At 44.7% G+C, this 27779-nt stretch overlaps 1 protein-coding gene across 1 annotated transcript; it reads left to right on the top strand.

Annotated features, from left to right (window-relative positions):
* The first annotated feature begins 580 nt into the window (after positions 1-580).
* On the top strand, positions 581-13851 carry scrt2 (scratch family zinc finger 2). Its single transcript, XM_079675271.1, has 2 exons — positions 581-1221; positions 8089-13851. Exons 1-2 carry the CDS (start codon positions 1050-1052, stop codon positions 8931-8933), a joined length of 1017 nt encoding a protein of 338 aa, XP_079531397.1. The 5' UTR covers positions 581-1049; the 3' UTR covers positions 8934-13851.
* Positions 13852-27779: the final 13928 nt, after the last annotated feature.

Below are 27779 nucleotides of genomic sequence, written 5' to 3'. Positions count from 1 at the left end.
ATTCAAATGTACATATTGGGTCAAAGTACTTCTATATCTGAGTACTTCTACCTAAGTAATTATATATCTACTTTAAATACTTCTATCTGAGTACTTGTACTTTTACCTAAGTACTTGTATCTGAGTACTTGTATCTGAGTACTTGTATCTGAGTACTTGTATCCGAGTACTTGTATCTGAGTACTTGTACTTTTACCTAAGTACTTGTATCTGAGTACTTGTATCTGAGTACTTGTATCCGAGTACTTGTATCTGAGTACTTGTATCCGAGTAATTGTATCCGAGTACTTGTATCTGAGTACTTGTATCTGAGTACTTGTATCTGAGTACTTGTGGAGGAAACACGGTGACATGAGGGAGAAAACATGAACTGTGCCACTTCATCTGAAAACAATGGGGGCCAGGACACTGAATGTGCTCTCATCCACATCTCCATTGTCCTCCTCCTCCTCCTCCTCCTCCTCCACCTCCTCCTCCTCCTCCTCCTCCTGGTGGAGCATGAGAGGGGAGGGAAGGGGAGGAAGGGGGAGCATGGGGGGGTCTGGCTGTGTTCTCTCTGTCTGAATGCACAGACGGTTCAGTAGTAATTTGATGTGTGTCCCCGGGGACGTCTGATGGATTAAAGCTAAGCAGCTCCATTTCGCAGACCACCTGATCTCCCCGTATAAAGGCTGGCGTGATCGCTGATCTCAGCTAGTCTGACAGTCTCCCTCTCTCTGTGTGTGTCTCTCTCTCTCCCCCTCTCTCTCTGTGTCTCTCCCTCTCTCCCTGAAGCTGCTGCATCACAGGAGCTATCCAGTGCTGAACAGGAACGCCGCTATTTTTTATTTTTTTATTTTTCCGGGGGGAAGCTGGGGGAGGCAGAGAGTCTCGCACAGCGTCGCCGTCAGCCTCTGGTTTCCATTTTCTTTCTTAATCTCATGTTTTCTGGGTCTCCACGTTGAGGATTATACCCGCCGCCCGGCCGCGTGCTGCTTCCTTCCAGCGGCTCTTTCTTTTCTACTCTCATGCGTTTTTCTCCGCTCTGTGTTTTTTTTACCCATTGAAACATGCCCCGCTCATTTTTGGTGAAGAAGATCAAGCTTGATGATTTCTCTTCGTCCAACGTGTCCTCGTCCCACCACCACCACCACCACCACCACCACCTGGACGACTCCTTCACTTTCTCTCGCTCCCTCACAGACTCGGTGACCAGCCTCGGGGTCCGGCTCAGTGAAAATGGTGAGTTCAGAAATACCTCCAGTGTTTCACTTGAAACACATCGTTACGCCACCGCTCACATCCTCGTGTGTGTGTGTGTGTGTGTCGGGGTGCACATTTCTGTGTGAATTACTGTGAGATATGACTGATTTTTTGTGGGTATAATCCCCTCCGCTTGCACCCCACCCCCACCGCGCTGCCCCCAGACTTTTGTTTTTTGACTCCGGCAAAGCACAGACACAATCCAGGTCAGCGCCGCGGATTAGCTTATGTAAATAGGGACCCAAAACGTGTGTGTGTTCAGAGTTACGTATCTGTATGACTGCTGCTTCACACACACACACACACACACACACACACACACACACACACACACACACACACACACACACACACACACACACACACACACACACACACACACACACACACACACACACACACACACACACACACACACACACACACACACACACACACACACACACACACACACACACACACACACACACACACACACACACACACACACACACACACACACACACACACACACACACACACACACACACACACACACACACACACACACACGAGCATCTCCGGACTAAAAGATTCATGAATATGAGAGATGAGTATCGGATGATGCATTTGTCCTTAGCTGTTATTGTCCTTGACTTCCCCATCACGACTCCCCCTTCTCTCCCCCGTCCAAATGGAGCGTGCTCAGCCTCCCCCACCCCCATCGCTGCACTACATCTTTCTCTCGCTTCCGGGCATTTGAAAACTAGCAGGGGTTAGAGTTTCATCCGCGCAGGCCTATCGCCGCCACGAGAGACATCAACACACTGTACAGTACAGAGGAGAGGAAAAAGCCGCCAGGAGGGGGGGGGGGGGGGGGGGGGGGGAAGGAGACATAAAAAAGCTTTGGGCAGCAGTGAGGCCGGGTCATGTGACACGGAGAGTACAGTACACAGAGAGGAAAAGGCACATCGCTGTGGTCAACACGCTGAGATTTAAAGCTTCCATTTTGTGGCCACGTTCGAAAGGCGAAGAGTCAGAGCTTCATCCTCACAGGAGCTGCAGATCAGAGAAGGACACATCGAGTCCCAGCGTCCTCCAGCAGGGCAGCATGAATACATACGAGACGCACAGCAAGAGTGCAGAGGATGTTTCAATGTGTCTTTGTTTTGATTATTACATATCATTAAGCCTCAAGGATCCTTCCTCCTCTCGCCTCATTTGAATATAAAGTCAATTGTTTATTTCTAACTGAGAGTTGAATGGACTCAAACCACTCGGCACTTTTTTAAGGCTGCCACTTAGAGATGCAATGTCCCATGTTTGTGCGCATGCATTGAATATTGTGAGTGTTATTTTGTCTTATTAGCAAAGCGCCAAAGACACGTGTTCAACAGATGCAATGGACAATAAAGTAAGAATGCAACATGGAGATATAGTGCAAGAAGAAACAGAGAAGAAAGGAAAGGTCTTTGAGATGTTGTGATATTTGTATTTATCAAATCCAACTTTATTTATATAGCACTTTAAAGCCCTCAGACCAAAGTGCTGTACAGAGAGATAAGCTCACACAACATAACATAAATACATTTAAAATAAAAGATACAAACACAAAACAAACCAGAATAAACGTAATATTTTAAAAATGTATAATAAAAACAATAGACCACTGAAAGCAAATCAAAGCAACAATCAATTATTATTAAGCCTCAAGGATGCTTCTTCCTCTCGCTTCATTTGAATATATAGCCAATTATCTATCTTTAAACCAACTGATAGTTGAATGGACCCCGACCAGCTGAAGGACAAACCACTTCTTTAAGGCTGCCACTCAGTCTTTGTGTGCATGAGATGCAAAGATCCAAACACACATTTCCAGTAGATGTGAATGTAATGGAAGTCTTCTGCGTTCCCAGAGAGGCTCGCGGCGCTGTGAACATGCCCACCTGTTATTCAACAACAAGCTGCAGGATGAACAACGTCTGGAGAGAACCAAGAACTCTCTAAAAATACCTTTCACTGACGCACACGTTTTACAGTCATCAAGTCATTATTCTCACTTCCTATTGTTCCTAAATCTTTTGTTCAACACCCTGAACAATGAGCGTTATCCCATTAAAACCAAGGCTATAAAAAGGCACTACATCGGTGTTGACAAAAGCCATTTCATTTGAACAAAAGGACCTCCGAGTCCCCGAGAAATAAAATGAAAAAGGCAGCGAGCGAGAGGGAAATAAAAGAGATGAGAGCGTGGCTGGAAAAGCCTCACATCAGCACTTCTTTGCCGAGCCGGGAGATCCCCCCCCCCCCCCCCCCCCCCTCCTTTGTGGAGACATTTGACTTTGAGTGTCTGTGGAACAACAAAGAGGAGGCTGAGAGGGTCCATTAATTACATGCTTACTTTGCATTAGAGCCGCCATGAGCCCATGAGCCAGAGGCTGACCTGGGCTCCGTAGTAAACAACACGGAGCTCATTCACAAAACCAGATCTCACCTTCTACGCTTTCCATTTAAAGCTTCTGCACACAGCATGCACGGGAGGCTGTTTTACATATTACAGTGTATTTGTATTTATTCTGTATATTCATATAGGGTTTAGAAACTCTCTGAATTCTGTTTTTTTATCGTTATTTTATTTGCAATTTATTCTATTTTTAAGACTTTTTGTAGATTTACCGTCAAAATGATGCTTTGGAGAAACAATGACCCAACTTGGGTTACATCACGTATACATCTATCGTTATGTATTACTACAATAAGCAGTGCTTGATGTCACTGTGCATTATTTAAACACATGGACGCCTTCCTTTACTCCATCACTCACAACACTCTCTGCAGCTTTTACGTTATTACTCTTTACGTGTGTATAGGTGACCTCTCCTGCATTCTACTCTGTTTCTTCTTGCACTATTCTTATTGTTTAATATTTTATATATATATGTATGTTGCATTGTTGGAGGATCCTGGGACTTTCCAGTGTGGCTAGTGTGCGTGTGATAATAAAGCCTTTGAATTTAAATATGGAACCTGCTGAGGCTGTGAAACAGGAGAGAGCTGAAGCCGAGGGAATTTAATTTGAACTGAGCTTTTAAAAAGACAGTATTAGTAGTTTTACCTTGCGCTCCGTTGGACACACACCAGCTGCACAGTTTAAATCAGTGTGTGTGTGCGTGTGCGTGTGTGTACGTGTGTGTGTGTGTGTGTGTGTGTGTGTGTGTGTGTGTGTGTGTGTGTGTGTGTGTGTGTGTGTGTGTGTGTGTGTGTGTGTGTGTGTGTGTGTGTGTGGTAAGAGAGCACTTCACTTTCTTAATGGCCTGTTTCTTGAAGGCACTTGAACTGCAGACAGGTGACCCCCCCCCCTCCTCTTCACAAAACAACACATTAGCAATTGTGAAGCACGCAGGCTCGATAAAGTGTGTGTGTGTGTGTGTGTGTGTGTGTGTGTGTGTGTGTGTGTGTGTGTGTGTGTGTGTGTGTGTGTGTGTGTGTGTGTGTGTGTGTGTGTGCATGTCTGTGTCTGTGTCTGTGTGTGTGTGTGTGTGTGTCTGTGTGTGTGTGTGTGTGTGTGTGTGTGTGTGTGTGTGTGTGTGTGTGTGTGTGTCTGTGTGTGTGTGTGTGTGTGTGTGTCTGTGTGTGTGTGTGTGTCTGCACTTGTTCTCCTCTCTCTTTAACAGCTGCCCTGTTTTACATTATGATTATTGATCAGTCCAAAAGTTAGAATTTCATTACAAAGACGTCAATAGCTCATTTCCACTGCGCTCAGGAATGCTTTCATGCCCTGCTCCTCCCAACTATACGCTCTTATGTTCAGCCAGCAGACCCCGGAGGTCTGCGAGGCAGAGAGCATTAAGGCAGCTCCGTATTGAGTTGTGTTTTGGATGCATTTGAGCTGCCAGCAAGCCTTTTAGCAGCTCTGGCACTAAAGGGGCTGCTCGGGAGGGAAGGACATGCCAGCGGAGATATATCTCTCTGAAATCATGCTCTGAAACATTTTAACCCCCTGTTGCTGGGAGCCTCGACAAGTCTCATGGAATCCTGCAGGATGTTTAGCAGGACCGATCATCTGGTCCAAACCCCAGAAAAGACATTCGTTTGAAGCAAAAACTACAAATACATAGAGTACTTTCAATCCAAGCTGCCACCTGTTGTGTTTGTGTGACGTATCAAACCTACTCTGTAGGAATGAGGTTACAGCGCAGAGGTGCAACGATACCTCAACTGTTTAAGGTGACCTTCTTTTAAATGTGGGTTTTGAACGACTATCAAGACGTTTAGTGACGTAGTGAGGGAATATCTGGGTTTTGGATGACATGTTAAGGCATTATCTTGGATTTTGAGAAACTAGGAAGGACTATTTCCCGTTTTATCTTGAAACGTATCGTCAGGTCTAGGGATGGATACCAAGAACCGGTACTAAGTCAATACCGGTACCTGATTGGACGGTATCGGTATACCGTTAAGCCGCTGGACAAACGGTGCTGCTATCGGTATATCTGTTACGTTTACTTCCTTAGTTTAACTTTAAACCATTCTGGTTGGTTGGGAACCCTCATCCCGTGTGATGTATCTGGTTTGAGACCCCTCTGATTGGCCACTGTAAATGCCACTCGTCATCTCTCTCAACAGCGCATTATTGTTGAGACCCCCGTGCTAATGCTAATAGTGCTAGCAGTAGCACACTAACAACGTCCTCCTCAGTGCAACCTGATACGATTTGCGGGCCGTGTGTAAATGTGACCTGAGCGAAGGCTCGCAGGCAGGTTAGCTGCTGCGCACGGGTAATATGTTTTGTTTACCTGAGTGCAGTCTTGCAGGCACATCGCCTTGTCTTTAGTTTATTAACACTGACAGTGTATTAATGTGAGCTCCTACACCTATAATAATTTGGCCTTTCATTGAATGCTTTATAAACCAGTTAAACTTACAGATGTCATTGTGAATAGGAAAACTGCATTTAAATGTTGTTAAAGGTCAACGTTTCAATGTATGGTTCAGCAATTGTTGGTCGTTTACTAAGAATTGACATATTTAAGCTCAAATACTTTGTTCTATGTTTAAACATTCAGACACATGTTGACGTGTTTCAGTTCAGCACATCATTTATTTTGTGATGATTTAAAAGTGCAATCCAGAATAATATACGTACTTGCCTTTATCTTTTTGCCATCTCAAATTATTGAAAAGTATCGATAAGAGTATCGAAAAATACCGATAAGCAGTACCGGTACCGGTATCGATAAAATCCTAACGATACCCATCCCTAGTCAGGTCGGTTGCAGTCAGAGTCGAAACGAGCATTGGCTTTAATATGCATCCTGTTCTGTTGGTGTCACGTATAAAACACATTGCAATAGTAATGTATAAGAAATAGAAGCGGTGCCACGATGGGTCAACTAACCAGAAAGTATTTTGAGATGGAGACTACCCGCTGATCATCATATTAAAGGGAAGATTTGGGGTTTGGATGACATGTAAAGGCATTATCTTGGATTTTGAGGAAATAGGAAGGGCTATTTCCCGTTTGATCTTGAAACTAATCGCCATGTGGTTTGCAGTCAGAGTAGAAACGAGCCTCCTTTGAGGACTGACGTGCTGAAAATGGAGAATAAGGTGTAATCAATGCGAGCGGCTTTAATATGCATCTTCCTGCTTTGATGAGCTATTATCGAGCGCGACATGTTTCCCTGCATCACTGCACTACCGTGAACCTGTGAGTTCTGGAAAAATGCAATTAGCTCAGCGCTGCCACTCAGTCTTTTTACACGGGGCAATCATCCAAACACCATAATCATGTAATCACCGGCATGTCAGCGTGTCCTTATCCATCACAACGCCCGGCCAATGGCTCTGTTGTCGTGTCGATTCGTCATGTGATCATTTAGATATTATGTCTTTTACTCTGATTGCATATCACTCTGTTCAATTGGGGTTTTTGTCCCTTTTTTGTGTGCTTTTGAAGAGGCTTTCCAGAAGGGTTAAAAGGTGGATCTGGAAATGGTTAAAGACTGGAGGGTTTCATGGTTGAATGGGAATGTCGAGATGATGTTTAAGATGTTTATACGATGGGATGGTTAGAGGTGTTCGTGGTCAGTCCTCCTTCAATTTGAGATCCATTTCAACTGTATTTGAACTTCTTATGAATGTGTTTGTGTCGCCTTGTTAGCTCGCTCAGCTTATCTCACATTGAACCTTGTATTTTCATAATTAGAGGTGCCCTGGTTTGGACTAAAGTGATATATTTATACAGAAAAATGCAAAGTCCTGGTAGTTTGAGAGCAGAAAACGATGCACCTGTTTGATTCAAGATCAACAGGAAACACTTGTTTGAATTACCGGTTCAAAATCAACTGAATGATTGACTTTAATTGGAAAACTGGCGCTGCGCTGCTCTGCATGTATTATGACTTTAAAGGTCCCTATTATACTGTTTTTCATCAGGTCTCAGATATATCCAGAGCCTGTCTCTGATTGGCTGAAACACCAAACAGATCATTGCAGCATTACCCATAATCCCCTCTGCTTCAGCCCTGTTTCCAAAGTGCTGACGCCCCTCTGAGAGAGATTTGGTTACAAAGAACTCAATGGAGCTCTAGAGGAGATTCAGGGGATAAGGGGGGGGGGGGGGGGGGGGGGTTACCTTGGTTGCTGATTGGCTAATGGTTGCACAAGACAACACATCGTGATGACATCATCAAGTGGCCAAAATCTGATCAGCTCATTTTCAGACAGGTTTTTATAGAAATGGATCAGAAAGAGAGAGACTCTTTCTCAGAGGGGAAACATGGTGATGTATAAAAGACATGAAAAAGTGGATTTTGCATAATTACCTTTAAAAAGGGAATTAAAAGTGTGTTGTCTCTCTCTCAGGCTACATCCAGGACTACATCACGCCATCCGTATACCAGGGGGAGAAGAAGATGGAGCCCAAGTTGGCGTCTCCGGTGTCCGACCCGCTGTACTCGCAGGTGAGCAGCGGCGGCGAGGAATACTGCGACCCCGACCTGAAGCAGCCCGACAGCCCGCAGTCCGGCATGACGGCCAGCGGCTTCTACAGCGGCGAGTCTGAGGCGCTGGACGAGGGCTACACCATGGATGCCTTCTTCATCTCCGACGGGCGCTCCAGAAGAAAGGCGGACTCGGAAAGTCGTGGCGGTGGCAGCGGGTCGAGGAGCAGCAGCGCTAACGGAGGCAGCAGCTCCACGGAGAAAGGATCGGGAACGGGATTAGCAACGGGAACGGCTCGCCACTCTTGCAACGAATGCGGCAAAACGTACGCCACTTCTTCCAACCTGAGCCGACACAAGCAGACGCATCGAAGCCTCGACAGCAAGATGGCCAGGAAGTGTCCCACCTGCAACAAGGTGTACGTGTCCATGCCGGCGCTGGCCATGCACATCCTCACCCACGACCTCAAGCACAAGTGCGACGTGTGCAGCAAGGCCTTCAGCCGGCCGTGGCTGCTGCAGGGTCACAAGCGGTCCCACACGGGGGAGAAGCCCTTCGCCTGCGCACACTGTGGCAAAGCTTTCGCCGACCGCTCGAACCTCCGTGCTCACATGCAAACACACTCTGCCTTCAAGCACTACCGATGCAAGCGCTGCAATAAGACCTTCGCCCTCAAGTCCTACCTGAACAAGCACTACGAGTCGGCTTGCTTCAAGGGCTCCGCGGACGAAGAAGACGACGACGAAGACTCCGGATCAGAAAACTAAACTAAATCTGCAATGAGGAAGATGAAACCTGAACCCCTGTTTAGTTTAGTTGCCAGCACTGGGAACCGGGAAATGTGAAAGAGTAACCTTAAGCATTATGTTAGAAATGTTTAGTACGGGCCGCACCTGATCGGGACGACCATAAGTAGTGGTGCGACCATTGGATATAGACAGCACAAGATGAACATTACTTCTACTGTGGATCATTTCAAATAGATATCAATCTGTCAAATCCTAATGACGCAGAGTCCACATAACTTCAACATTGACCCAGAATTCATCAACATATGTCCAAACATGGCCACTAGTTAAAACTAACTTTTTGGATATGTCAGAGATGGATTCAGCATCCTCAATTACCTCTAAAACCACTCCAAATGTGTCAAAATCGGCCAAGCCATTTTGTAACTATTGTCCACATAGAGTAGGCTATAATGCTAATTGACACCATTTATGCTAATTGTGCAAATAGCCCAATATATGCAGGTTATCATCCGGCAGTTTCTACGTGCTGGGGACCCTACTATAGATTTCAAACATAACACTTGGTGGTATATTCAACCTTTCCTGGTTCACTATAGGACTCTATGAGCTGGTAACTGGACTAGTTGTCGGGTCAAAAACCAATAACCCGCTCACTCTGCCCTCCATGCCTTTTTTCCTTCCCTTTTTTTAGAAAGCAATATTTTCACTGAGATTACGTGAAGAAACTCTGATGATTATGGCAAAGACAATTTCAAAAGATGCTGGATTTCTTCCCTGCACAGTAGCTAATCGTCCACAGAAACTACAATCAGACAACCTTCCCCCAAATACAGACTGTAGATGGTAGTGTACACACACACACACACACACACACACACACACACACACACACACACACACACACACACACACACACACACACACACACACACACACACACACACACACACACACACACACACACACACACACACACACACACACACACACACACACACACACACACACACACACACACACACACACACACACACACACACACACACACACACACACACACACACACACACACACACACAGGTTCATGTAAACACACAGACATGTATGCAAACACACACACACACGTAATGTACGCACGTGTGCACACACAATTATATATGAGGCCTGGCATGTGAATTTTTATCAATGACTATAATGATATTGATATCAATAGTAATAATATTTAGATTCCTGATATTTTATAGCAAATAGTAACGAGAAAAAGAAAAAAAAACATAAAAAAGGACTAACAGTGTTCTTTTGTTTTCTAGAGACAAAATGACCTCTTGTATTTTTATGCTGCTTTTTATTTGCTAAGAATTGAATTCTTTTGCAACTGCCAACATGAACTTTTTATGACAAATGTGAACTATGACAGTATTTGCAAAAACAAAAAAAGGGAGATCATTTTAAAAACGGTGAAAAGAAAAAGCCCTTTTTTTCACACCAATGTTTCAATTCAACGGATGTTATTTTTCTATTTGATTTTTCTAAATTTATTTTTTTGTGCTTGTTAATCCCTTGTTGATCTGAAGCATCTTTGTAACTGTGGGTATTCAACAGAAAAAAAGAAATTTGAATAAGCTATACATAAGGCCATAGGTCATTGGATTAAACTACACCTGTTGAACAGGTCGTCACTCATTCGTCGTGTGATGAAGGGACGGGGCTAAACGCTGGAGCCAAATGATTCGCTGTATTAAGTGCCACGTGCGGCCCACTCCTCTATAGCAATGAAACGCGTTGTTCTTCCTCCACCATGGTGGCTTCAGTCTTACAGACGATCTGCAGCCAGTGTTACCTCACAGCGGGGGGGCGGACCGCGTCCATTCAGTCCTCCAACCCACTTCAGATTCAACAACGACCACTTCTGCATCAACGTAGCGCTGCACGACCGCGTCATGGACGTATAAAGAGAACATATTAACAATGCTGAAGTTAGATAACGTCTACTATAGGTTGAGAAAACGATATTGGCTGAGAGTTGGCTGCATCCTGAGGTCCCTCCCCCTCTCACTTCCTGTCGTTTAGAGACATCTTCACTGGGGGGGTGAGCGGACTGTAGCTAGCCTTCGTTAGCCTTCGTTAGCAGAAGTTTACTCACATTGCAGTCCTGAAGCTCCGTTAGCCTCCATTAGCCTCCGTTAGCCTCCGTTAGCCTCAGTTAGCCTCGGTTGGCCTTTGTTAGCGTCCGTTAGCCTTCGTTGGCCTCCGTTAGTCTTTGTTAGCCTCCGTTGGCCTCCGTTAGCTGCTGTAGTTACTCACATTGCAGTCAGTGCAAGTCATGATGGTAAACGTTACAGCTGTTTGCAGCAAGAAGAATACTTAATATACGCTGACAGTGAAAGTGTCAAAGAACATATACTCAAATACTTAAATACAAAACGTGGCAAACATCAAACTATGAGCTAGTTTATTATTCTTAAATCCAGGATGTGCTCATCGCTGCATGATTGGGACCTTCTTTCATATCAAAATCACTATTTCGGTCTGCTTTGAAGAGCTCTATGAAGCGACTGTCTAATGAATATTTCGTGATGAACGCGCGGCGGTGACGCTGTCGTCGTGCAGAAGTAGTCGTGGTTGAATCTGAAGTGGTTTGGAAGAACGACAGACGCGTCCGGACCCTCGGTTACAAAGTCAGATTCTTCTGTTTGTCTCTGTTTTATATGTCGCTCTAAGCTCCGCCCACCTTTAGATGCACACCATCTTATTTATCATGTAAATACTTGATTTATTTATTCACCTATTTTTGTGTATTTATTGAAGCTTATTTAATGACCATGTATTTATTATTTATTATTTAAAAGATGAGCATCCATTGACCTTGTAAGATGCTGCTGATCTTCAAAGAAAATGTTTATATGCATGAAAACTGTAGAGAGTCCGCGGGACTTAGTTTTTTAAAAGAGGAACAATGTACAGTGTTAGGACTTCCAACAAAATGAATGCAGGATCTTTTGTTTTTCATGGCAATAATTTAACCTGACATGTATAACAATCACAGCTGTCCTGTTTCCAGTCGACTTAGGGCAATAAAAAGAAACCATTCAACGACTAAACAACTCTCCATCTCGCTGTGTCACCCCAAGTCTTCCTCGTGACGGGAGTTCTTCTGGCCCTTTTTTATTTCAATCTCAGGCAATGAATAATTCTGAGAAATCTGCATGAGAACGTCCCGATACCTGTTTTATAAGAATCAGTGTAATCTAGCAACACTAATGGTGCAAATAGGGGCTGCACAATAATCGGAATTGCATCTAAATCGAGTTATATTTTAATATTTAAATCGCACGGAGATGGTGGAGCTGCAGAGATATCCTGCCCTCCAAAATCATCACATGATATATTTTTTAAATGCAAAAATGATCAATCCCTCCGTTATCGCAATATCTTTTTATATTTGATTTACTTCTTTGTTTTAAATCGTGCAGCCCTCGTGCAAAAGCAATAATGTTAGCGGGGATAATGTCTTCATAAATCTGATTCCGGTGTTAACTGGACTGCTGTTTTATATGTTCTGAATGATCTCACTGGTTTTGAAAAGCAAGCAGGTGTGAAAGATACACTACGATAAGTCGAATTAAGATCAGACGATTAAAAAGTCCTAAATGATTCCCAAGGTGCCGGGGAAGAGGCTGAGGCGTCTTCCCCGGCACTCGCGGGAATTATCTTGTCGTTTTTTTAGATTATTTCGATATAACGTCTCGCTGTAATGCTCGTCCAGTGCTGTTTGATATATTGTATTATTAGTTTACCGGTTTGACAAAAACACAGCAACACAATACATCGACTTAAGATCACAGAAGACTTTAAAGTCCTAGATGATCCCCAAGGTGTGGAATGAGAGGCTAAATGGGAATGATCTTGAAGTGATGCACTTCCAGTCAGCGATGAAGAGGAGGAGTGGGGACGAAGAGGGGCTTGGCGGAGGGTGTTGGAGTGTGGGAGGATAACAGGTGTTTGCAGACAGACTGCAGATAGGGAGCGTAATTGAGTCGGTGAGCGACCTCCAAAGGGGGGGAGGTCAAGCACCAGCAGGCAAATGCACCGTCAGCGATTAGCATATTTCTAAATCGCGCTAACGCCGAGCTCTCGCCCATTAGAGACGAAACAAAAGTGAGGAGGAGGAGAAAAGAGTCTGAGTGCTTCGGCTGAATCGCCACCTGTCCTCCGCTCATTAACGAATCACTGCTTCCTGTGGGTTGATGTTCACATGTTGGCTGTTTGGATGCAGGACAGAGAGGCCTCAGAGCCGGGGGGTTAACGAGGCAGATGAAAGGGAGACTCTTCTGTAGGGAAACATTGTTCCTCTTTGTAAATATACGTGTAAATATATCACAGCAATAATATGACAATGCATGTAGACATTTAATTGCTCTTTTTTCTACTCATGTTGTCCTTTTTTTTATTTATTATTCAAAAGGGAAAAGACAAATACAGGTACACAGTGCAGTCTGGGTGTGAATCAGGGAGTGTGTTGGTTACATGATTCTGTTATAAGTCACAGAGTGTTTTCTCAAAGACCTGATCATCTTATGGTTTCTCTGTTCTGTCACTGATTATGGTTTGATGTGCCGGCTTGGCTGCGCAACGAAGAAGTGCCAAAAAGTATGATTTCCATGACAAAAGCCTTCGACATATGGTCGGCTGCTTGAAACGTTCCATATGGTCCTCAAAGCAAAAAAAAACGATTTCGATTTTCCACTTTGTCTTTCTTCTCCTCTTCCTCTCTTCTCTTCTTCCTCTCTCTCTCTCTCTCTCTCTCGGTTGCAGCTGAGTGAGAAACTTAAGCCATGATCGCTGTTTTCATTTCTCCTGTTCTGCTACGACTCATAACGATGACAACAAATAGCAATGATAACGTTAATAAAAACAACAAGAGCACAAGGAACCGTGAGAGACTGTGCCTTCTTTCACACACACACACACACACACACACACACACACACACACACACACACACACACACACACACACACACACACACACACACACACACACACACACACACACACACACACACACACACACACACACACACACACACACACACACACACACACACACACACACACACACACACACACACACACATCCTAACCCTAACCAACTCTTTGCACTAAAATTATAGATTCCCCTTATGGGGACCTCCATTTTGTCCCCATAAGGGAGGCGAGTCCCCACACGTGACTGTTTAAACAGATTTAGGTCCCCACAAGGATAGTAATGCTAGTCCACACACACACACACACATCCTGGAGACTTATCCTAACCCTAACCAACTCTTCGCACTAAAATTATAGATTCCCCTTATGGGGACCTCCATTTTGTCCCCATAAGGGAGGCGAGTCCCCACACGTGACTGTTTAAACAGATTTAGGTCCCCACAAGGATAGTAATGCTAGCGCACACACACACACACACACACACACACACACACACACACACACACACACACACACACACTTCAAGGTAATACATCAGATTAAAACACCTATAGCTAAGAGTGTGTTTATAATAGAAATGACCCACTGATACAAAGAGTGAGTGCTTGAGGGTATCAGCCCCTCGTCAACATTAACACAGCGCGTGGTGATGAGCTGCCGTCAGCTGCAGCTCCTCCTCAGTCAATGTTTGATGGATTTAAGGAGCTTTCCTGTAGATTTGATCACTTTTAGATTCCTTTGTTTCAGGACAGAGGAGCCGCACGACACTCTGCTTCCCACGCAGAGGCACCTGTTCCTCCGCTCTGAGGCACTTTGATTTGATGCTGGGACCAGTTCCTCTGAGCGACTCCAAAAGTGAGACGGAGACACAGGACAAAGTAAGACCGAGACAAAGTGAGACCGAGACACGGGACAAAGTGAGACCGAGACACGGGACAAAGTGAGACGGAGACACGGCACAAAGTGAGATGGAGACACGGGACAAAGTGAGATGGAGACACGGGACAAAGTAAGACCGAGACACGGGACAAAGTGAGACGGAGACACGGGACAAAGTGAGATGGAGACACGGGACAAAGTGAGATGGAGACACGGGACAAAGTTAGGAGACACGGGACAAAGTGAGATGGAGACACGGGACAAAGTTAGAAGGAGACACGGGACAAAGTGAGATGGAGACACGGGACAAAGTTAGAAGGAGACACGGGACAAAGTGAGATGGAGACACGGGACAAAGTGAGATGGAGACACGGGACAAAGTTAGAAGGAGACACGGGACAAAGTGAGATGGAGACACTGGACAAAGTGAGATGGAGACACGGGACAAAGCGAGATGGAGACACTGGAGAAAGTGAGATGGAGACACGGGACACAGTGAGATGGAGACACGGGACAAAGTGAGACCGAGACACGGGACAAAGTGAGACCGAGACACGGGACAAAGTGAGATGGAGACACGGGACAAAGTGAGATGGAGACACGGGACAAAGTGAGACCGAGACACGGGACAAAGTGAGATGGAGACACGGGACAAAGTGAGATGGAGACACGGCACAAAGCGAGATGGAGACACGGGACAAAGTGAGACGGAGACACGGGACAAAGTGAGACGGAGACACGGCAGCGGACGGGATTATTATTCTGATTCTGAGGCTTTCCCTTGATTGGTCTCCAGGAGAAAACAAGACTGCAATTCAATCGCTGGCGTCCTTGAGTGTCCTCCAGCAGAGGGATAATGAGGACACACACTCCTCTGCTCAGTGCAGGACACACACACTCTCAGTGCAGGACACACACACTCTTAGTGTAGGACACACACACTCTCAGTGCAGGACACACACACACTCCTCTGCTCAGTGCAGGACACACACACTCAGTGCAGGACACACACACTCAGTGCAGGACACACACTCTCAGTGCAGGACACACACACACTCCTCTGCTCAGGACACACACACACACACACACACACACACACACACACACACACACACACACACACACACACACACACACACACACACACACACACACACACACACACACACACACACACACACACACACACACACACACACACTCTTACTGCAGGACACACACACACTCCTCTGCTCAGTGCAGGACACACACACACTCCTCTGCTCAGTGCAGGACACACACACACTCCTCTGCTCAGTGCAGGACACACGCACACTCCTCTGCTCAGTGCAGGACACACACACACTCACTGCAGGACACACACACACACTCCTCTGCTCAGTGCAGGACACACACACACACTCACTGCAGGACACACACACACACTCCTCTGCTCAGTGCAGGACACACACACACTCCTCTGCTCAGTGCAGGACACACACACACTCACTGCAGGACACACACACACACTCCTCTGCTCAGTGCAGGACACACACACTCTCACTGCAGGACACACACACTCCTCTGCTCACTGCAGGACACACACACTCTCAGTGCAGGACACACACACACTCTCAGTGCAGGACACACACACACTCTCAGTGCAGGACACACACACTCTCACTGCAGGACAAACACACTCAGTGCAGGACACACACACACTCTCAGTGCAGGACACACACACTCTCACTGCAGGACACACACACTCTCAGTGCAGGACACACACACACTCTCAGTGCAGGACACACACACACTCTCAGTGCAGGATACACGCACTCTCAGTGCAGGACACACACACACTCTCAGTGCAGGACACACACACACTCACTGCAGGACAAACACACTCAGTGCAGGACACACACACACTCTCAGTGCAGGACACACACACTCTCACTGCAGGAGAAACACACTCTCAGTGCAGGACACACACACTCTCAGTGCAGGACACACACACACTCTCAGTGCAGGACACACACACACTCTCAGTGCAGGACACACACACACACTCAGTGCAGGACACACACACACTCAGTGCAGGACACACACACTCTCAGTGCAGGACACACACACACTCTCAGTGCAGGACACACACACACACTCTCAGTGCAGGACACACACACACTCTCAGTGCAGGACACACACACACACACTCTCAGTGCAGGACACACACACTCTCAGTGCAGGACACACACACACTCTCAGTGCAGGACACACACACACTCAGTGCAGGACACACACACACTCTCAGTGCAGGACACACACACTCTCAGTGCAGGACACACACACACTCAGTGCAGGACACACACACACACACTCAGTGCAGGACACACACACACTCTCAGTGCAGGACACACACACACTCTCAGTGCAGGACACACACACTCTCAGTGCAGGACACACACACACTCCTCTGCTCACTGCAGGACACACACACTCTGAGTACAGGACACACATGCTAGTTATGTCACGGACGATAAACCCAAAACATCTCATCATTATTATTATTTATGTCAGACTTTCTTATTTAATTATCATGCTTTTTTCTAGAAAGATATCGAGCACTACGAGGTGACACTGTGCCGCTGATCTTGTTTCTAAGATATACCAATCATGGCGGACGTAAACAACAACGTGACACAAACAACAACGTGACACAAACCTGTTACCCGGTGCAGACTGAACCCTGCTTATCATGGATGTAATGATTATGATCTTTATACAAAATGGAGGAACACCAGAGTTAGAAAACGTCCAAAGAATACAATCATTATTGAAAAAAATGTTTTAAAAATATTGTGACGACAGGAAACGAATTGTATGTTTATAACAGATTTTAAAAACAACACTGATAAAAACGCCAATAGGGAATCTCTATGCCTTTAGTCAACACGAGGAATTACAGTTATAATGCATATTTATTCACTGAAGACTTATTTAATGATCAGGCATGCATTTATTGTTTATAATGAAAAAACATGAATATTCATAGACCTTAAATAAATGTATATATGCATGGGAACAGGAGGCAGAGGAACACCGGAGACTTCCATGGAATAATTACAGAAACTAACTGTTGTGTTTCGTGGCGACAGCAACACATATTCATGTTCATATAAAACCGATGTGTGGAATCTATTAGCCTTTAATTACGGTCATCCTGCGTCTTTAATTATTGCTGCCCACACATTTCTCTGAGTCAAGTGTACAAGCATTCATGTGCGGCGCTCGAGCTTCACCCCGGCAGATGTCGTCCCTTATCCGATTTTATGATGAAAGTAAATAACTGATGTTATTACACGGCAAAGGACTGTAAAATGGGGGCCCGTGCAATCCAATTACATCACCCAGGGGTGAGCAGAGTGTGTGTAACAGCAGCTATGAGGGATCAGCAGAGTGAGGAAGGACACACACACACACACACACACACACACACACACACACACACACACACACACACACACACACACACACACACACACACACACACACACACACACACACACACACACACACACACACACACACACACACACACACACACACACACACACACACACACACACACACACACACACACACACACACACACACACACACACACACACACACACACACACACACACACACACACACACACACACACACACAGAGCAGATCAGGTAAATAATTGAAAACTACCTGCAAAATTGAGCGCGCTACACTCTGACTTCAGAGAGTTATAGACGTGAGGACGCTGTGATCCTCGGAGTGAGTCAGGTGAGAGGTGAGCACGAGGTGAGAGCATCTGCAGCGCGCAGGGATTAAACTAACGCATCACATGCACATCGGATTATCAAGCTGTTTGTGGGAAAACAGTAATTATGGAAATCGTCTCTGCTACTAAGCTAACACTAAAAAAAGGGATATGGAGAAAAGAGCTTTTATCCAAAGAGACTTACATACTCAATACTGTGGACAATCCCCACAGGAGCACTTTGGGGTGAAGTGTCTCAGGGACACAACGACATGCTGACTGCTGTGGGGTTTGAACCTGTGACCCCCTGATCCCAACACCAACGCTCTAGTCCACTGCGCCACACGCCGCCAATATTATAATAAATATGAATAATAAATAGCAAATAGTAGTACTAGTCACATCACTATGGAACACTCTCGCTCCTATTGGCTCGCACTCCAACAAATTATACGTGATAGGCTAAGGGGCGGGACATCTCTAAGCGGTTGACCAATCACATCAGAGCAGACTGGGCTCTGGTTACAGACAGAGGGTGAAAAGAGGTGCTGCAGCACAGGCAGTATGAGACACTACATACTGATATACACCTGAACATCAGCAGGAGAGGACTCTTTAAAGTAGAGACACTACATACTGATATACACCTGAACATCAGCAGGAGAGCACTCTTTAAAGTAGAGACACTACATACTGATATACACCTGAACATCAGCAGGAGAGGACTCTTTAAAGTAGAGACACTACATACTGATATAAACCTGAACATCAGCAGGAGAGGACTCTTTAAAGTAGAGACACTACATACTGATATACACCTGAGCATCAGCAGGAGAGGACTCTTTAAAGTAAAGACACTACATACTGATATACACCTGAACATCAGCAGGAGAGGACTCTTTAAAGTAAAGACACTACATACTGATATACACCTGAACATCAGCAGGAGAGGACTCTTTAAAGTAGAGTCACTACATACTGATATACACCTGAACATCAGCAGGAGAGGACTCTTTAAAGTAGAGACACTACATACTGATATACACCTGAACATCAGCAGGATAGGACTCTTTAAAGTAGAGACACTACATACTGATATACACCTGAACATCAGCAGGAGAGCACTCTTTAAAGTAGAGACACTACATACTGATATACACTTGAACATCAGCAGGAGAGGACTCTTTAAAGTAGAGAACCTACATACTGATATAACTAAAATATCTGTTAGCTTCCCAGCTATCTCTTTTGCTAAAATTACGAATGTGCTGAAATAATAAGTCAATCAACAGAAAATGAATCTGAGCACTCATTCGAGTATCTCTCCCTGACCTGGAGCCCTCTCTGTGACCCTAGTTATACATCTGGCGCCATCTGATGGCCAATCAAACACTGCCCGGATAAACAATCATAAAAACAACAACAAGCTTTATTTGTTGATGACAGGGCCATTGGATCAGCTGGAAATCATCTGCTTTAAGACAAGTCCTCCATTGTTAAAACTAACCTGAAGAGGCAATGTATTTGTTTTAAACTGTTTCAATGACTAACCTGCATGCAAACAGAGCCTGGTTAAAACCATGAAAATGATGTAATGCAGCATTATCCTCGAGAATCAAAAATCAGTCTATACTGCAAGCTGCCTATAGGAGCTGTCATGAGAGATGTTATTATTTGGTGTATTAAAAGGTAGGTACGAATGAAGAAAGCAGCTCGAGTGCGCTAGAATTTGAAAATACACCGCCGGAACAAATCTGCCCCTTCGTTCAGACTTCCTTACAGAGCCCCTCCTCCAACACACACGAACGCGCACATGACCAATGAGGGCACGAGATAAGTTTGTGCACAGATGGAAGGCTGACAGGCAAGTAGGCCATCCAGTTACTTTAGCCGGCTCAGATGATTGGTCGTGCTTTTAATGGCACATTTCCACTGCAGCGGGGTAGCCCCGTTTAAGCGTCCCTAAGCGTCCTCGCTCAGGCCTCGGGCTGCCTCGCTGGCCGTCCGAGGCCGTGGCGCATTTCCATTACAGTTTAGGACCTGGGGCAGCAACGCAGTGTAGGCGGGGCATCTGTGCAGAGACATCCTGGAACACTTTCACATTTCGAGTTGTTCCGTCGAGCTCCCGCTGGATTTTATCATCCCCAATGAGATGTAGGAACGTTGTCACCTCCTCGGTCGACCACGGGGGGCTTTTCTTTGACGTTGCCATTTTTGTAGCTCCTCCGTTTACAAAAATGCTGTGTATAAAAATGCTGCAAGCTTGCTTCGAGATATATATGCGACGCTAGGGATGATCTCGCGTGCGATCTTGTGACGATTCTCTCTGACCAATCAGCAGTCGAGAGTGTTGACGTCACTAGTTCAGCCCTGGCCCTGGCCCTGGCCTGATAGAACCACGATTTTATGGGGCCGGAAAAAGAGGGAAAAAGTACCCGCTAGCCGGTGCTACGCTATATGGAAAGGCCACCAAAAACTGGCCTGGCCGCTTGAGGACGATTAAGGACGCTTAAACGGGGCTACCCGCTGCAGTGGAAATGCGCCATTACAGTACTACGCAGTGTTTCCGCCAGACCAGGGCTGAGACAGAGTCCACCCCGAGAGCGGGGGGGGGGGGGGGGGGGGGGGGGGGGGGGGTGCTTGAATTTTCACTTGAGCCGTCCCTTATAGATACTGCCTTTTTACGTTAGTGAGCCGGATCATTCGGCTCCCAAACGGCTCTTCATGTTACCACCGCGGAGCCTCAGTTTCGTCGCTGCGAGGCTCTGGTGCTCGCAGCTCACGCGATTGCTCCACTAAAACCCCCCCGCTCATCGCGTCAAAATCGCGCACATTCGTGTTGTCCTGTAGCAGGCACCTTCGATGTCGGGGAAACAATCTTCAATACTCCGAAAAGAATCCCACCAGACTCCTTTGCCCCTCCAACAGAGGGATGTCCTTGTCCTTTTTCCTTTTCGTCCTTTCAAGTGATAAAAACTCTCAATCTTCTCTCAAATTATTAATATTTTCAAATGACGGCAAGACACTCCCCTGGTGGAAACGCTGGCACTACGGCTTCCACAGATGATATCGATATATTTTTTGTCAAAGCACTTCAGATATTCATTGCTATCGGGATGTTAAGAGCATTCCATGGAATATAACAAAAAGTGTTTCTGAAATAAATTACCTACCCCATCTTTAACATTAATTTCTCTCCAGTTTGTGGCAAAGGGAAGGGTAACCCCGTCTATACCTTCCTATATATTAAGTTTAACAAATGAAAATGTAGAGGGACACATGTTTAATCTCGCAGTGGAGCCTGAAGGATGCCAATGTATTTGTTTTAAACTGTTTTGATAACCTGCATGCAAACAGAGCCTCAACACGAGGTGGTTCAAACCAAACAGGCCAACCACGTGTTACTGTCCCTTTAAGAGCGCTGCGTCTCATTCTGCATCGCAGCACAGGAGCTCATTAAAAGCGCCTCCATTCCTCACGGTTTCATCAAGTGAGACTGCCAAGCTCTTTAACTCAGTGTTCTTGATGTTTGTGCTGTTTGTGTAAATCCCATCTGTTCCCCGTCTCTGCTGGCAGAGGGTCCACCTCGCCCGTATGCTTCTCTTTTTGAAGTGGCGTCAAAATCCCATTTTTATGCATCTAAGAAATCCAACCTGTCATCAGCACTCAAGCAGCAGTCAGGGAGGGCGATCCTTAAATAGCGCCTCTCTTCTCTGCGCACACAATAACACGGACAGCATTTATAGATGCGATGTTTGTCTTCTCAACAACACACTTCAACAATGCTTCTGCATCCTGCTTCTGCTTCTAGGGGAGAGTTAACGAACTGAAGTACAGATGAGGAGAGCTTAATCCACATGTGAGCAGCTCCTCTCAGGCTGAGCACATTCACTTCAAGGAGAAGGGGAGATCATTAAAAACAAATCCCACTCTGTGTACTGGGAGCAGAGAGAAGAGTGCCTCAGATCCACTGGTGAGTAACCAACATCAGTGACTATCAGCAACACACTCTCTTCAACCTTAAACACAAAACATCCCTTTCAATCAAACCTGCTCCCCTCCTCTTGAAGGTACCAGAAGAGTGCATTCATCCCGAAGGAAACGGTTGTGCCAGAGTTACAAAGATACAGTAAACACAGCAGCATGATAATACAACTGTACGCTCACAGAGCCGTAACAAGAGATAATTAAACCACTAGAAGAAACGCACACGGTCAAATCATTCATGTTAGAAACTGTCCATTAGCGGGATTAAACAGAGCAAAAAGAGGAAGGGGCAGATACGTGATTTGAAAGTTCATTTTGTAGAACGCCCCTTGATGTGCAATATATATATATATGCCGTTAATAGAGTGCCACAGTGACGCGTCCGAATATTTCCGGAAGTAAATTTGAATTTTGCCACTTCCGGTTCCTTCCACAAAAAGCAATGCGATCTCTCCATAGGGTTTAGGAAAATAGCTGGAAATCAGGTCTGTGGTTGAAACACATTGAAGGGACGGAGCACGTTTTGTTCAGCCGGATCATCTTCACATGTCTACCCTAATATTACAAAACGTGCTCTGTCTCTCCAATGTGTTTCAACCACAGACCTGATGTCCAGCTATTTTCCTAAACCCTCTGGAGAGACTGCATTGAGTTTTTGATGAAGGAACCGGAAGGAGTTTACTTCCGGGTGTTAGGACGCGTCACTGCGGTTCTCTACAACTGTGCAATATATACCTGGCTGCTTAATCTCTCAGAACTGTTACAGGATGGGATTTTTGTAATTAGTTTTATCTTTAATATCTGATTGTTTCCACTCACCTCTTGTACGTAGTGTCCTGTCTCCCTTTGTCTGATGCCAGATTGTCTTCTCTCCAGCGTTATCCTATTTGCATCTAAGTATCTAAGTCAGTCAGTGTCCGTAGATATAGTTATAGTGAGGTAGGATAGTAGGTAGAAGTCTTTGTCTAGTTATTTGTAAGCATTAGTGTAGATTATAGAAATATATTTTTGTACTGCATCTGTTTTTACAAGACTATTTTGCACTTGAATCCTGAGTCTGCCTTTGCGCTTCTGGGTCCTCTCCTTGTACACCCGTAACAACATTGTTGTGCCAGAGTTACTATACAATAAACACAGCAGCATAATAGTAACACTGGACACTAACAGCGCAGTGAAAAGAGCAATTAGATATCTACAAGAAACCGTTTAAAATTCTTATTCCAGCAACAAAAACAAAGCATCCTCCACTTCTGCTACAAAAGCACTGTGGTTTCAGACACCTCATCTATCACAGAGCTATAGTTTGAACATCGCCGTCAGAATAATTATCCCTTTAAAAGCATGTCAACGAGGGAAGGTATAAATAAATATAGCTCACTTCCCTGTCGCAGAGCTGGCAGGTAATTTTCTCTCCAGCTGCTCTAAGTGTGACAATCCCGCCGGGACTGAAGTCTAATATTAACAGCTAATCATTATGTGGGAAAGTGTTGTTCCGTGACCCGACGCTGCACCTGTGTGACTAACTCAATCTGAGTAATTGAGATACGTTAGCGACTACAACGGCGTCCTGCTGTGACAGCGGAGGGTCGTGCAGAGTGTAGTGGGACTCGAGACGGAGAAGAAGAAGAAGATGATTTACACGTCCACACGCTCTGACTGACAGCCTCATCTCCTCATGTGAGGCCGGTTCCTCCATGCTATGATGAAGGGCGTTTGATTGACAGCAAAGCAGCCAGTTGAAATTGACATTGTATGAATTGGTGAATGCTCGGGGGGGGGGGGGGGGGGGGGGGGGTATGTCACCGTAAATATTTACTATACAGCAGTTACTCAAGTCCAAGCAGACATGCAGAGGCACGACACATGTCAGCATATCGTAGCTTAATTGGAACTGTTTTTGTGTTATACTGCTGACAAATTAATTGTTTTTTAATGTAAAATATGCAACATTTCTGCTTTAAAATGCTTCAAAACAATATTGATATATATTTAGTAGAGTTGTGTAGCTTCAGAGGAGTTACCTTGTGTCTCCTGTGATGCGTCATATCTCCTTTGAGCATGCGTTAGCTGCCAGAAGCTCTCAGAAATGAACTGTTTATCCCGTTATAAGCCACATTTTAACAATACATCTTGGTGCTTGTTGGAGCTATATCTTGATTTATATTATTTAATAGTTAAACATTCATTTACTTGCTGTTTTTATTTTATAGTAAATGTGTTATTATTTAGTGTTATTATTGGAGTATAGTGCTATGCTTTTATGTTGAAGGCATGTTTTGGCACAGGGTGATTTGGGCACCTGGTGTAATTGGGTGGGGGTAATGGCACCAGACATGGGTTTTTGTACCAGGAGAAACACAGCAGGGGGCCACAGGTGAAACATTGTTCATTGTTATTATTGGATTACGACGAAGTAAACAAACAAACACGATATTCTCGTCCGGACATTATCTAGTGATGGGCAAATGAAGCTTTGAATGAAGCATCGAACCACTCGGACAATTGTTTCGAAAATAGGTTCATGTCTCGAAGCTTCAGTTACAGCGACCTCTCCTGGCGAAGTGCAAGGCTGCAGTGGGTTTAACGTATCTTTAACTTGAAAAATATTACACACACACACACACACACACACACACACACACACACACACACACACACACACACACACACACACACACACACACACACACACACACACACACACACACACACACACACACACACACACACACACACACACACACACACACACACACACACACACACACACACACACACACACACACACACACACACACACACACACACACACACACACACACACACACACAATCATGTTTCTATTTGCAATTAAAGATTGATAATTGTGTGTATTGGGTTATTGAGAAGAGAGTGGTTGGGTGTGCTTGTGTAATTATGGCAGGGGGTGATTATGTGGGATGGGGAACACTCAAAGATCTTTATTGAGGTAATTATTGTTTTTATTTTGTATTTTTCTAAAGGCATTTTTTTGGCCTTTTATCAGTTATTAAAGTATTAAAGTTGAAAAGCGGGCAATGATTAAAAGTTCATCTATTCCAGGATTTGAACCAGTAACGCAGATGACGTCGCCGCATGCGGGCCGCCGGCTCTATCCAACGGGCTATCTATTCTTTAAACTGTTGAACATTGTTATGCCATCGCTAACATTGTTTACCTGCGTAACATTCACTTTCTCGTGCCCCAGCGACAGTTTAGTTTATTATTTGATTTCTTTGATCATTCTTCATTCTTTCTTTAATTTTACCGGATGAAAGATCTCAGTGGTGGACGTCTGGATCTTAACGTAAAAGTGTTTTTACTAGTTCAACTCAGCGAGTCCTTTGTTTCAGAGACGAGGATAATTCAGCGTCTTTTAAAACTCGGCATCCTACGGGAAATGTGAAACAAGATCTCCAAATGTTAGCCTTCAGCTCGTAGCCTTTGGACAAACACAGATTTGTAACGTGAAACCAGGGCTGTGCAATGAATCGTATTTTAATCTCGATTGCGATTTTCGCTTGCAACGATTACGAAAACAACGTAATCGAAATAAAACGATTATTCTTTTTATTTAAAAAAATCTATTATTTTTCTTTACATTTTTTTTTTTGTATTGGTTTTTCAGTTGAATTATTCTTAAAGTTCATGGTAGTTAACTCCTAAAACATACTGTTCCATTTTTTTTGTTCAATAAATGGATGTTTTCAAAGTAAATGGATAATCGTTTTTAATAATCGTGATATCAATTATTGACCAAAATAATCGTGATTATTATTTTTGCCATAATCGAGCAGCCCTACGTGAAACTGCTTTATTCAGTGTTTTAATCAGCTGGTCTGTTTGATTTGAAGAGGAGGAGACTCGAGGTTCATTTGCATCCTCTAAAATCTTCCTACACGTCTGGATCTGAAGCTATCAGAGAAACAAGCTGAGCTAACGTTAGCAGCATCCACAGCGTGCAGGAAGAAACTCTGATTTATAACCTCAAACTGCAACTTAACAGCTTTATATCAGAAGAGAGGCTAAAAACCTCCAAACCATGAACACTACCATGTACTGCATCTTCGTTATTGTTCATTGAGAAACCCTTAGTGTCAGAAAAATGACATATTGTGCATTAAAGACGAAAACAGTAGAAATAGGAGGTGTATGCTAATTAGAGGGGAATTGTAAACAGAGCACTACAAAACTACCACTTGAAAATGAGGTAAGAAAACGTGATTTGAATCCACTGCAGCACCAACATTACAGAGTGCGATGTGTCCCGTTTTAGTCACATATAATGATGTATAATGCACTGCTACCACTGTGAATGATTACACACTATGTATAGACCTCCTTCATGCTGTAACTGATCCCCCTGTGACCAATTAATCAACATAAAAGGCCAGCGCCATTGTAGTTCAAAGTATTTGTAATATTTCAGTGTAATGGCCTGCCTGTGCTGTCCAAGAAATCATTTTTAATTGTCTCATTAGAAGATGCTGTAGTGCAGGGTTTGGAGAAAAACAATAGTTCTGTTTCTGCACACCTTTGAAGATTTCCACTTACCTGTGCGAAGCTTCGGGCCCAGACGTCCTTCTTCTGGATCCACAGCAACCTGCCTGGCCCTTTGAAATCTCTGCAGAAATAGAAAATCACCAAGTGGAGCGCTTTGATGAGAGAAAGCCTATATCATGCAACAGTCGACAATACAAAACACTGACCTCATTAAAAACAAAAGTGGCCAAGATTCTGGGCTGAAAGCGACTCTCTTCAGCTCCGTGACTAATTGCTGGAGTGGTTTTTAATGAGGAACAGTTCGGCCATGAAGTGAAAGAGATATCGTACCAAAAAAAAGGGGGTAAAGTTTGTGTTTACATGTCCATGCCGTGAAATACTACAACAGGTGCCTTTAACACGGACCTTAATATGTTCTGTTTGACAGTTCAAAATAACACTTACTGTAAAGGTGGGGTAGGTAATTCACTTCAGATACACTTTTTGTTATATTCCATGGAATGCTCTTAACATCCCGATAGCAATGAATACATGAAAGCCGTAGCGCTGTAAAAAGCACGACCAATCATCTGAGCCGGCCCGGCTAAAGTAACTGGATGGCCTACCTGCCTGTCAGCCTTCCATCTGTGCACAAACTTATCTCGTGCGCTCATTGGTCATGTGCACGTTCGTGTGTGTTGGAGGAGGGGCTCTGTAAGGAAGTGGCAGATTTTT

Source organism: Notothenia rossii (genome assembly GCF_949606895.1).
Source record: "Notothenia rossii genome assembly, chromosome: 4".
NCBI classification, from domain to species: Eukaryota; Metazoa; Chordata; class Actinopteri; order Perciformes; family Nototheniidae; genus Notothenia; species Notothenia rossii.
Note: the sequence above shows the minus strand (reverse complement) of the source record. Positions and strands in the feature narration are given on the sequence as shown.